At 43.2% G+C, this 14,105-nt stretch overlaps 1 protein-coding gene across 1 annotated transcript; it reads left to right on the top strand.

The window, feature by feature from the left end:
- Positions 1–4,723: 4,723 nt before the first annotated feature.
- Positions 4,724–13,875, top strand: LOC110520557 (lysosome-associated membrane glycoprotein 1). Its single transcript, XM_036975124.2, has 6 exons — positions 4,724–5,111; positions 9,065–9,264; positions 9,565–9,693; positions 9,982–10,048; positions 10,514–10,681; positions 10,912–13,875. The coding sequence occupies exons 1-6, from the start codon at positions 5,054–5,056 to the stop codon at positions 11,049–11,051; spliced, it is 762 nt and encodes a 253-aa protein (XP_036831019.1). The 5' UTR covers positions 4,724–5,053; the 3' UTR covers positions 11,052–13,875.
- The last annotated feature ends 230 nt before the right edge of the window (positions 13,876–14,105 follow it).

Here is a 14,105-nt window from a genome sequence, read left to right as displayed (position 1 = left end):
TTTTTGTATATCGAGAAAACTGTATTATTGTTATTACAACGAGGCTACTTCCTTGACCAAAATACCTAATACAGAATGTGCCACTGGTAATCTTCAGTGCAACATTGTATTCAACTGTACTGTAACTCCACAGCTGTTATCTTAATATATATATATATATATATATATATATACAGTTGAAATCGGAAGTTTACATACACCTTAGCCAAATACCATTAAACTCAGTTTTTCACAATTCCTGACATTTAATCCTCGTAAAAATTCCCTGTTTTAGGTCAGTTGGGATCACCACTTTATTTTAAGGATGTGAAATGTCAGAATAATAGTAGAGAGAATGATTTATTTCAGCTTTTATTTATTTCATCACATTCCCAGTTGGTCAGAAGTTTACATACACTCAATTAGTATTTGGTAGCATTGCCCTTAAATTGTTTAACTTGAGTCAAACGTTTTGGGTAGCCTTCCTCAAGTTGGGTGAATTTTGGCCCATTCCTCCTGACAGAGCTGGTGTAACTGAATCAGGTTTGTAGGCCTCCTTGCTCGCACACGCTTTTTCAGTTCTGCCCATTCATTTTCTTTGGAAGTATGCTTGGGGTCATTGTCCATTTGGAAGAACCATTTGCGACCAAGCTTTAATTTCCTGACTGATGTCTTGAGACGTTGCATCAATATATCCTGATAATTTTCCTCCCTCATGATGCAATGTATGTTGTGAAGGGCACCAGTCCCTCCTGCAGCAAAGCACCCCCACAACATGATGCTACCACCCCCTTGTTTCAGGGTTGGGATGGTATTCTTCGGCTTGCAAGCCTCCCCCTTTTTCCTCCAAACATAACGATGGTCATTATGGCCAAACAGTTCTATTTTTGTTTCATCAGACCAGAGGACATTTCTCCAAAAAGTACGATATTTGTCCCCATGTGCAGTTGCAAACCATAGTCTGGCTTTTTTATGATGGTTTTGGAGCAGTGGCTTCTTCCTTGCTGAGCGGCCTTTTGGGTTATGTCTATATAGGACTTGTTTTATTGTGGATATACAGTGGGGCGAAAAAGTATTTAGTCAGCCACCAATTGTGCAAGTTCTCCCACTTAAAAAGATGAGAGAGGCCTGTAATTTTCATCATAGGTACACTTCAACTACGACAGACAAAATGAGAAGGAAAAAAATCCAGAAAATCATATTGTAGGATTTTGAATGAATTTATTTGCAAATTATGGTGGAAAATAAGTATTTGGTCACCTACAAACAAGCAAGATTTCTGGCTCTCACAGACCTGTAACTTCTTCTTTAAGAGGCTCCTCTGTCCTCCACTCGTTACCTTTATTAATGGCACCTGTTTGAACTTGTTATCAGTATAAAATACACCTGTCCACAACCTCAAACAGTCACACTCCAAACTCCACTATGGCCAAGACCAAAGAGCTGTCAAAGGACACCAGAAACAAAATTGTAGACCTGCACCAGGCTGGGAAGATTGAATCTGCAATAGGTAAGCAGCTTGGTTTGAAGAAATCAACTGTGAGAGCAATTATTAGGAAATGGAAGACATACAAGACCACTGATAATCTCCCTTGATCTGGGGCTCCAAGCAAGATTTCACCCCGTGGGTTCACAATGATCACAAGAACGGTGAGCAAAAATCCAAGAACCACACGGGGGGACCTAGTAAATGACCTGCAGAGAGCTGGGACCAAAGTAACAAAGCCTACCATCAGTAACACACTACGCCGCCAGGGACTCAAATCCTGCAGTGCCAGACGTGTCCCCCTGCTTAAGCCAGTACATGTCCAGGCCCGTCTGAAGTTTGCTAGAGAGCATTTGGATGATCCAGAAGAAGATTGGGAGAATGTCATATGGTCAGATGAAACCAAAATATAACTTTTTGGTAAAAAATCAACTCGTCGTGTTTGGAGGACAAAGAATGCTGAGTTGCATCCAAAGAACACCATACCTACTGTGAAGCATGGGGGTGGAAACATCATGCTTTGGGGCTGTTTTTCTGTAAAGGGACCAGGACGACTGATCCGTGTAAAGGAAAGAATGAATGGGACCATGTATCGTGAGATTTTGAGTGAAAAACTCCTTCCATCAGCAAGGGCATTGAAGATGAAACGTGGCTGGGTCTTTCAGCATGACAATGATCCCAAACACACTGCCCGGGCAACGAAGGAGTGGCTTCGTAAGAAGCATTTCAAGGTCCTGGAGTGGCCTAGCCAGTCTCCAGATCTCAACCCCATAGAAAATCTTTGGAGGGAGTTGAAAGTCTGTGTTGCCCAGCAACAGCCCCAAATCATCACTGCTCTAGAGGAGATCTGCATGGAGGAATGGGCCAAAATACCAGCAACAGTGTGTGAAAACCTTGTGAAGACTTACAAAAAGTATTGAGATAAACTTTTGTTATTGACCAAATACTTATTTTCCACCATAATTTGCAAAAAAAATCATTAAAAATCCTACAATGTGATTTTCTGGATTTTTTTTTTCTAATTTTGTCTGTCATAGTCGAAGTGTACCTATGATGAAAATTACAGGCCTCTCTCATCTTTTTAAGTGAGAGAACATGAACAATTGGTGGCTGACTAAATACTTATTTGCCCCACTGTAGATACTTTTGTACCTGTTTCCTCCAGCATCTTCACAAGGTCCTTTGCTGTTGTTCTGGGATTGATTTGCACTTTTCACATCAAAGTACGTTCATCTCTAGGAGACAGAACGCGTCTCCTTCCTGAGCGGTATAACGGCTGCGTGGTCCCATGGTGTTCATACTTGCGTACTATTGTTTGTACAGATGAACATGGTACCTTCAGGCATTTGGAAATTGCTCCCAAGGATGATACAGACTTGTGGAGGTCTCCAATTTTTTTCTAAGGTCTTGGCTGATTTCTTTTGATTTCCCCATGAGGTCAAGAAAAGAGGCACTGAGTTTGAAGGTAGGCCTTGAAATACATCCACAGGTACACCTCCAATTGACTCAAATGATGTCAATTAGCCTATCAGAAGCTTCTAAATTCATGCCAAAATTTTCTGGAATTTTCCAAGCTGTTTAAAAGCACAGTCAACTTAGTGTATGTAAACTTTTGACCCACTGGAATTGTGATGCAGTGAATTATAAGTGAAATAATCTGTCTGTAAACAATTGTTGGAAGAATTACTTGTGTCATGCACAAAATAGATGTCCTAACCGACTTGCCAAAACTATAGTTTGTTAGCAAGAAATTTGTGGAGTGGTTGAAGAACAAGTTTGAATTACTCCAACCTAAGTGTATGTAAACTTCCGACATAAACTGTAAATAAATAAATACATATATATATATATATATATACTAGCGTTAGCACAATGACTCAAAGTCTATGGTATCTACTATATATAAATATATATAGTAGATACCATAGACTTAAATATATATAGTAGATACCATCGACTTCGAGTCATTGTGCTAACGCTAGTAAGCATTGGTTCACATTGTTTACCTTCCTTCATACTGGATGCAGAGAAATAAACATGGTATCCATGAGTTCATCTGACTCTGGGTCAGTAGATAAAGGGCTTCATCTGACTCTGGGTCAGTAGATAAAGGGCTTCATCTGACTCTGGGTCAGTAGATAAAGGGCTTCATCTGACTCTGGGTCAGTAGATCAAGGGCTTCATCTGACTCTGGGTCAGTATATAAAGGGCTTCATCTGACTCTGGGTCAGTAGATAAAAGGCTTCATCTGACTCTGGGTCAGTAGATAAAGGACTTCATCTGACTCTGGGTCAGTAGATAAAGGGCTTCATCTGACTCTGGGTCAGTCGATAAAGGGCTTCATCTGACTCTGGGTCAGTAGATAAAGGGCTTCATCTGACTCTGGGTCAGTAGATAAAGGGCTTCATCTGACTCTGGGTCAGTAGATAAAGGGCTTCATCTGACTCTGGGTCAGTAGATAAAGGGCTTCATCTGACTCTGGGTCAGTCGATAAAGGGCTTCATCTGACTCTGGGTCAGTAGATAAAGGGCTTCATCTGACTCTGGGTCAGTAGATAAAGGGCTGATCCTGAAGTATCCCTTTAAGACACATGTATTGACTGTTTTTACAGCTTTCTTATTTGAAGAATGTAGAATGATCATAATGTACTGCTCGAACTCCCAATAAAAAAAACGGTGAATTATTAGTGAATTTACATGTATGAATATGAAATTATCCCATTAGCACAATTACATTTTGGATGTAAAATTGTTTTTCTTTATCCTTTAACCCAGCAGCACATTCTCCCATAATAAACAAAAGTCACAAATAATATTTATCAATAATAAACGTACACTAATCTTTCAATAATCTCTTTACATGTAGGAAATGTTAAAATCAATGCAAAGATGTTTCTGGATGCTCATCACAAAAAGTACAGTTAAGCAATAAGTCACAAGGGGGTGTGGTATATGGCCAATATACCACGGCTAAGGGATGTTCTTATCCAGTGCCTGGATACAGCCCTTAGCCGTGGTATATTGGCCATATACCACAAACCCCCGAGGTGCCTTATTTCTATTATAAACTGGTTACCAACGTAATTAGAGCAGTAAAAAATAAATGTTTTTCCATTCCATTCCGTGGTATACGGGTATGGCTGTCAGCCAATCGGTATTCAGTGCTCGAACCACCCAGTTCATAATGAATGTTAATATGCTGTTCTCTGTAGCCCCACAGCTGTTCAACGTCAACGAATCCCCACTCATGTGATTATTCTGGGCGGTACTTAAACTCTTGATCACATGACCGTTGTCGTTTCTTCCTGGTGCAGGAATCATCCGTGGTATGTGACGATCCAGACACTCAACGAAGACCAATTTAATCAGCGCCAACTAAACCAAAAAAGAGAAAAAAAAACACTGAAGGAAAAGTGCACATTTCTGAAGATTTGTTTCGTGAGGATTCTAGCTTGCGGCAGCAGAGAGAGCACAAGCCGTGAGCTTACGTTGTTGCAAGTAAAGCTCGCTTACTGTCCTTCGTTCCTGTCGCTGGACCGTGTGCATGTTGTGATTCGCCCCTTGCCTTGGCAAACAACTTAACAAAAATATGACACAACAACATAGCCGCAAGCAACCTTTGTCCATTGCATTCATCGCGCTTTTAGGTGAGTATGTTGATGCTGGATGGACGCAGTAAATACAACACCATACATGTAGAAATGGTAGCTCATACACCATAATTCGGTATTCAACCTATTTTTACCTTGCATGATGGTTAAACATGGTTCTACGTTTTCCAGATGACTTGCATTTCTGCCTTCGATTATGTATTACAGGTCGATGCGAGACCAGACAGAGTTGTTTTTCTTGCTTAGTGGCTGGTTGACAGCTCGATCGGTAGGTCAAGAGGTGTAGGTGGGCTGTTGTGCAATGGGACCCTCACGTGATATCAAAAGCGCTGTGTCTAGTGTTAAAAACAACAGGCTATGTTTTTTTTCATTTATTGATGACATTGCACTCATTTGTTTTGTTTACTCGCAGCTTGTTTCTTGGCAAGTAACCTTTTTAGCTTTGGGATAAAAGCTGGTGGTCACGTACTGAGTAGCCCAAGGCTTAACCAATGGCCAGCAGATGGTGCTATTGGGTCGTTTCATTTGACCGTTCAAAGGGAATCCATGCAGCTGGCTTATTGATGGGTTCATACATAAAACATTTTCCATCCAGGCTGCAAATGTGTTGAGTTTCTCAACTTGATTTAATGTCGAAGGTGGAAAAAAAAAAAATGAAAGTATGCCTGCTTTCTTTATGGAACACCCTTTTTCACCACCATGTTAGATTAGCCGAAGGGATTTTCCAAGAGTGGGAAAAACCAGTCAATCCCCGCCTGATGCCTGGGCGGCCATGGAAGCGAGTGCATCCATCACGACCAGCACACAGCATGAAACCAAAACATAAATGGCGACACACAATGATCCCACCCTCACCTCTAATTGGAGGACTTCAAACATTTTACACTGTACATTTTGTGTATGTAATTATACCAACACATCAATTCCACTCTTCAGACTTCCACAGATCAACTCATCTTTCCCAATTAAACATAATTCTACCATGTCCTCTCCCAATACATCCCTCCATTCTCCCATGGTGTCTCACGGGGGACTTGAACCTCCCCATCTGCAACACTTCTGCCGAAATTGCCTCCGAAGATAAACATTTTACCCGAGAGCACAATGATATTTCCTATTGACGGCCTGTGGCCCTTCAAGTCCCCCGTAATACAATATAACAGGTATAACTGACCCTGATAATATGGCATAATAACCATTCCTGGACCTGACTCCAAAAACAAGCCACCGATGGACAGTACTGGAAGGGATCCTCTATTGATTGTTGCCTTAGGGTGAAATCTGCACCAGTCTGACTTGAATACCCCATAAACTGAGCCTTCTTTTTGTAATGAGAACTTTAAATAAAAGCTTAAATTGAAAAGATTCAATTGATACGTCAATTGTTTAGTATATCAGTCTGCTGTTAGCAGAGTTGCCAACAACCGGATGCATCCGGTTTTCAGGAATACAGCTAATTCAACTTAGCTCAGGCGTTTATTTTACGCTTTCTACGTTCGGTTACCCTTGGTCTGAACACTGTATGCAATGTCAGGAAGTAGTATTAGCCACCATAGCATAGTGGTGGAAAATGGTGTTTCATAAAGTATGCATATCCCCCACCCCACCTTCTTGCCATTAAATCAAGTTAAGGAGGAAATCGATGCCTTTGCAGCCTGAATGGAGAATGTTTTGCTACACCCGCAATAACATCTGCTATATATGTGACCAAAAACATTTGATTTGAAGGGATACGAGTGTATAGCCAGTTGCATGGATTCCCTTTGGGCGTTAAGATGAAATGACTCCATAGCACCATCTGCTGGCCTTTGGGCTAGACCAAGGCAAGCTATTAGATATCGATCACATTTGCACAGCCTGTCTTTGTAATATTCTCTTTGTAGGACAAACTGGGCCTAAATGTAGCCTAAATGTAGCCTAAATGTAGCCTAAATGTAGCCTAAATGTCAAGATATCAGGGAGTGTGATAGTTGAACAGATGAGCGAGCAGAAGGTGTAAACAGATCGATGATACAGGGGAACTGAGAGTGACAAACCCTGACGAAGGCTGTTAAAACGCCGTGGTTTAATCATGAAGATGTATAATCAACTTCAATTGTCCTCAGAGTTGCTGAATATTTGATATTTCAGGTTTCCTCATATTCATACACCTTGGTTCTGAATCCAATGATATGTGTCACACGTGCCGAATACTACGGGTGTGGACTTTATCGTGAAATGCTTGCTTACGAGCCCTTCCCAACAATGTAAAGTTAAAATATTTATAAGGAATAAAATACACAAGAAGGGTGCTATATACAGGGAGTACTAGATTTTTGTGCAGTGGTATGAGGTAGATATGTACATGAAGCCATGGTAAGGTGACTAGGCAACAAAATGTAATAAGAATAGTGGTAAAATAAAGAGTATAATAGTGTTTGTCGGTATGGATGTTTTTTTATGCATGTATGTGTGGTCCTCTAGCTCATTTTGTAGAGAATGGCGTTTTGTGACGGCCAGGGTAGTGGTTTCGATTCCCGGAAGTACCCATCCATAAAATGTATGCACGCATGCCTGCAAGTAGGCCGTCATTGTAAATAAGAATTCGTTCTTAACTGACTTGCCTAGTTAAATATAGATGTGTGTGTGTGTTTTTATTTTTTTGCAGTGTTGCTTTGGATAACGGCGTCTGCTAAATGGCATTTATTATAATATTGTGTGAGTGTGCATAGAGCCAGTGCAAGAAAGGGTCAGATAGTCTAGGTTACCATTTTAATGAACTATTTAGCAGTCTTATGGCTTGGGGATAGAAGCTGTCTCTGAGCCTGTTGGTCTGAGTGCTGATGCTCCGGTACTGTTTGCCAGACAGTAGCAAAGTGAAGTCTTTGGCTTAGGTGGCTGGAGTCTTGTAAATTTTTCGGGCCTTCCTCTGACACCCCCTGATATAGAGGTCCTGGATGGCAGGGAGCTCGACCCCTAGTGATGTACTTGGCTGTCCGCACCACCCTCTGCAGCATTATGCAGTTGAGGGCGGTGCATTCACCATACCAAGCAGTGATGAAGCCAGTCAAGATGCTCTCGATGGTGCAGCTGTATAACTTTTTGAGGATCCGAGGGCTCATAACAAATCTTGTCAGCCTCCTGAGAGGGAAAAGAAGTCGTCATGCTCTCTTTACGACTGTCTGGGTGTGTGTGGAGCATGCTAAGTCCTTAGTGATGTGGATGCCATGGAAACTCTCGACCCGCTCCACTACAGCCCCATGGATGGGCGTGCTGTCCCCTCTTTCACCTGTAGTCCACGATCAGGTAGAGGGTTGTTGTCCTGGCACCACACTGCCAAGTGTCTGACCTCCTTGTAGGCTGTCTCATCGCTGTCGTTGATCAGGCCTACCACCGTTGTTTCGTCAAAGCAAGGCACTCACTAGTATTTTTTTAATCTGCACAGACCTGTAAGACAGACATCAGCTGAAGACGATGTAATTGACACCAGTAGTGACGTCTCACGTGGCTTCCGAGGAGACTAGTAATTGTAGAAATGAGCCAAGTAGCAGACCTGCTTCTTCATTCCAATGGTTATTTTGTGGTGTGACCCACTAAAGCTTTTGGAATTTATGTGGACAGCCACATCGACGGAATCAGCAGGTTTTGTTGTTGTTGGCACAACCCAGTCTGCCACCACATAAAAAAATGTGGCCATAACATTACTCCAAAGTTACTGACCTACACAGTGGTTGCATCGCTATAGTCTCAAATGGCTCCTCAGCTCTTCTCCTTCATCTGCACTTATCTAATATCTTATCTACCCCACATGATGGGTGAAAGCAACATTATGGTGGTGAATGCATACAGAGGTTGCTTGTCAACTTCTTTCACGTCTGTGCAGATCTAGGAAAGGAGGTGAGGAGAGGAGGCCTCTTAAAGACTATTGAGACTTTACCAGCCTCCAGCTAAGGATCGAACAGTGCTGTGTCTGTCTATCCATTTGTGGTTGTCTTGTTACGTCACTACAGCGGTCACGTTGCATCAGACCTTTGCTGCCACTGACGCCCCGCCCACGGCTGCCCCTCAAACCACGGCTCCGCCTCCTGCACCCCCGGCTCGGCCCGAGAGAGGCAACTACACTGTAACCAACGGCAATGGGACCGCCTGTCTGATGGCCCGCATGGGACTGCAGCTCAATGTCAGCTTCAGCTCTGCCTCTCTCAATAAGGTACACACAGACTTGCACATACTTTGAAGCCCAGCACCTCTCAGACAGTTTTGTTTTACTAACCTTGTGGGGGACACACAATTAATTCCCATTCAAAATCCTATTTTTCTTAACCTCTAAACTGAACCTTTTAACCCTAAATCCCCTAGGAATAGCCTTTTTTCCTTTGTGTGGACCAGGAAAATGTCCCCAGTTGGTCAAATGTTTGTTCACTATTTTTGTGGAGACTTCTGGTCCCTAAAATTATAGTTAAACATGTCCACACACTGCCCTGTGTCTTGTTGTCCTGTGTGTGCGCAGACTGTGCTAGAGGTGGTGAACCTGCAGCCCAACCTGACTAAGAGCTCAGGGTCATGTGACTTGGACAGCGCCACCCTACTGCTGAAGGCTGACGAGAGGGCAACCAGTCTCACCCTCGTCTTCTCCCTGGTCAGAACTCTTGTTTGACCTTTATTGTTTCTCTTTACTGTTCTGTGTCTGCCACTTAGTGCTCTCTCTTGCTCTTTATCTTCATTTCTTCTTGCATCCATTAATACATTAGTACATGCAGTAAGGTTTTCTTCTGTATCAGTAGTAGAAGGCTTTTGGCACTAACACCTGACTGCCACAAGATGGAGCCTCATGAACAAGCTGAGGACAGGCACTCGTGAACTATTGTTCCAGTCCTGTGTGTGGCGTAGATACTGTGTGGCGTCACTGGTTCTCTTGTGTCTGCAGAATGCCACGTCCAGTAAGTACCACCTCAGTGGAGTGACCCTGTTGGCAGCCTGGCCGGACATGCATGGTGAGTCTGGATCCAACAATCACCTGATCTAGTGAATAGTACATGCATATAATGAATCTACTGTCTATCCTCATACAACCCCAATCTGCAGTGTTGAAACCCCTCTATAATCCTCATTTGCCACACTTCCATCTCCATTACTGTAATATCTTTCTCCATCCTTTCTATATCCTGTTTCACATCCCAACCATTACCCCCCCCGAGCTGACAAGGTAAAAATCTGTGGTTCTGCCCCTGAGCAAGTCAGTTAACCCACTCTTCCCCAGGTGCCGATAACATGGATGTCAATTTAAGGCACCTCTGATTCATAGGGGTTGGGTTAAATGCGGAAGACTTATTTCAGTTGAATGCATTCAGTTGTACAGCTGACTAGGTATCCCCCTTTCCTTTCCCTTTCTTACCCCACCCATAACCCCTCTCCCTCCTTCCCACCATTATATCTCACTCTCCCTGTCGTCCCTCCAGTGCCCTTCTCAGCCGGTAACCGTAGTCTGGACTACCTGCGTGGTACCCTGGGGCGTAGTTACATGTGTCGTGAGGAGCAGACTCTGGCTGTGACTGTCAACTTCTCTCTCAACACCTTCCAGCTGCAGGTGCAGCCCTTCGGCCTCAAAGGGGACCAGTTTGGAGCAGGTACTGTGGGTTACCACTTCATGTGGTACTATTTCAGTATGGGACTGTGGGTTACCATTCAATGTGTTAATGTTTCAGGAGGGGATTGTTATCAACATTACTGAGATTGGAATAATGTGATTATCATTCCATCACATTTATTTATTGATTTCTTGTTTTTCTCCACGTTCCCTCGCCTGCTCTTCGGTGTCTATAATTCCCGCTCTCTCACTGTCTCTCTCCCTCGCCAGCGGAGGAGTGTCAGCTGGATGAGGATGACATGTTGATCCCCATCATCGTGGGCGCTGCGCTGGCTGGCCTGGTCCTCGTCGTTCTCGTGGCCTACCTCATCGGCAGGAAGAGGAGCCACGCTGGCTATCAGACCATCTAAAATCACTTCCTATCAACTGACCCCCCCACCCCCCCCCCCCCCCCCCCCAAGAGCCAGAGAGCGCAAGCCCGCCCCATCTCACCCTCCAGCTACTAACCATCCCCTGGATTGACTGAACCTCACTGCGACCCTTAAACTGAACTTTCCCCAATTCAGTTGGTCTCATCTTAGAATCCTTGCTGCCCCATCCTCCCCTCTGAACTCTCATTAGCCCCGCGTTGGGTATCCATGGGGTTGATATGCGCTTTCAGGACTGAACTACTCCTTTGTATGAACAAAAAAAAAGTGGGAATCTGCTGAGATTTGTATTTACATAACGAAACACTCTTGACAGTAGAGCTTTTCATGGATCCACCTATACTCGAGACCTGATCCAGAATTCGAAATAATGTCACGGGTTGAATCTGAACAGATTATCACGGGTAGGCCTACATGTAACTTTAATTTACTTGTCCGGAAGAGCCCGTACAGATCCAAACGCGACTGCTACAGTAGAGAGAAATGTAGTAATTTATGCTGCTGCTCTTTATGCTACTGCCACGAGAGTGGCGTTTGTTGTTGTTGGCCAGTCATAAGTTAACAAAGCTACAATAGGCTAGTCATAGAGCCTTCCTGTGTGGCAAAAGTTAGGCGATATCTAATAAATATAATTACAAGTTAAAGGAGAGGGATGGGCTACAACGACAATAGTCTGGAGTTGTAAGTGTAGGATGAGAAAGCGTAAGCACTGCAGCCTCAGTTAGCCTAGCTCGCTAATATCAGCTAGCTTAATTAGCTTCTCCCGGTTTGATACAGTCAAGCCCGGTACGACGTAATCATATTTGATAAATCATTTAGCTATGGCAGCTATTGGTTGGTTGCTGTTATCTCTCCCTCACTCGCTCAGTACGGCCCGTCCCCCACCTGCTGGAGCGGCACCTCCCTCACGCGTTTTATCGGCTTTAAAAAAGTGTTTTCTGTTGCTTCCCTCACTCGGATCGGGGCTGGATCTGACCAGGTCTATACGGAACGGGTCTAGCTGTCTCTGAGTTCGTTCGGAATGCGTCTGACTAAATTCAAAAAATGTATTTATACATATCGGGTTCGAGTAGGGAAAGCCCAGGTCTATTTTGGAACAGGTCCAGCTTTTTGGACCCATGAAGACCTCTACTTGAGAGACACCATCACTCAACATGGCAGGGGGTGGGGTGGAGTTCTCATATAACCATATGCTGAATAATAATCCACACTCTGCTATTTGTAGCCTAGGGTTTCATATCATGCATTACATTTACTGGTGTTTAATAACAGGATTTCTGAGGGATTGTTTGTGTACAACCATTGCTGCTGCCTTTTAATGGCTACTTCTCTGTTTTGGTTGGTGGCCATTTTGTCAGTCACAACATAATAGGAGGCCGTTGTTACTCCTGTGTAAAGGGAATATAATGACTGTCGCTGGTTGCTCCAACCAAACTTGTTGCTTAAGGTTTTCAACATCATTAAACATAATGAATTTTTAAAATTCTGAATATAATATGGAGTTGATGCAAGTCTCCCCTAACCTGAGTTTGAGGGTCAGATATTTTTGCATCCACCTAATGTTTAAGGCTATGATTTGGGGCTGGGAAATCTGATCCTAGATCTGTGGTTAGGGGCTAAGCTAGGTACCAGCGGCAGTTTTCATAAATGGTGTTTCTTCATCCATTTCTTAGGGGTCCCCTAGTTGGACATTTTTTTTGTGCACCTTGTGTTCCTCTTGGTCTGGGTTGAGGAACAAGGGTAAAGGTCATTTGATGGTGAAGCAGTTGAGGTCTGCATACCACTGCTTATAGGTAAATGTATTAACCGGCGCTTCATGGTCAATCCGACATCTGCTTTGGCTGTGCAGCATTTACGGTGATACGGCCTCGGCAGAAGTCAGGACATTCATACTTGTTGTGCTTCCTGAAGCAAAGCAGAGCTGTTAAGGAAGTGACACGCTATACGGAGTCCTCCCCATTTATTACAACATTTTGAGAGGCATGTGCTTGATTTGGCCTCTGCATGCCTCGAGGCTCCGCTATTGGTTCACACCCTCCATACGAACAGACTAAGCATAAATTGGCTTTAAGACGGGGTGATTTTTCTTTTCTTTTCTGGGGGGGGTATACTGATGGTACGTCCAGTGATACACTAAGGGGAGGGTTGTTACAGTTGAATTTTATGGTGCGTACAAATGGCTGAACACTAACTCAAAATGCACCTGTGTAACTTGGGACACTTTTTAGTGAATAGTCACATTTATTAGGTGGTTTTCTCAAGTTACAATTCCAGATATTATAGTTTAAATTGTTCTGTTGGAGTTACTGCCAAAAGAACAGCAACATTTTAGGGAGGACATAATTTCTCTACCCCAAAATAATGTTAAGCCAAATGGAATCTGTGCCTCCCCACTTACAAGAAGGATGGGATCTATGCTAATGTTCTAGATTTGCACACACTCTAATCTGTCTCAAATGGCACCCTATTCCCCATGTAGTGCATATCTTAGTTGGGTGTCATTAGAGTCATAGCCTTTTGTCTCTACACGGCGTTACCATAGAACAATGAGCCATATTTCACCAGATGTATAAATGGCTGTGGTCTATCTTGGTTGAGTTATAAAGATATTTGGCGTTGTTCTGAGATCTTGCCTTGCCTGTTGAAAGATCAGAGGATGCATTATTTGGAGTAATGAAACTGCATTTTTATTCCACCCCTCTTCTAAAAGTGTTAACATCCATAGGTAGTGATTGAATATGGCTTTGAGAATGTTTTAATTGTTTTCTTAAGTGTAGTGGTCAATAAAATAAAAAAATAAGCTGAAGGAATGAGCTCTGTCTTAATTTGTCGGTCTGGCGTTTGCCAACACCTTTCGCTCTATTCTAAAGGACTTGTATTTGGGAACCGATCGCAATGCTTGGAGATCAAAGCAGGGCCGTAATTATTATATAGATTTGGGGGGGGGGGGGGGGGGGTCACATTTCTAAGGTCTTTGAAATCCAAGTTAACAAACATCACCGACCATTTCCAATCCCACCGTACCTTCTCCGCTGT

The sequence above is a fragment of the Oncorhynchus mykiss genome, chromosome 3 (genome assembly GCF_057628025.1).
Source record: "Oncorhynchus mykiss isolate SJ-2025 chromosome 3, ASM5762802v1, whole genome shotgun sequence".
NCBI lineage: Eukaryota > Metazoa > Chordata > Actinopteri > Salmoniformes > Salmonidae > Oncorhynchus > Oncorhynchus mykiss.
Note: the sequence above shows the minus strand (reverse complement) of the source record. Positions and strands in the feature narration are given on the sequence as shown.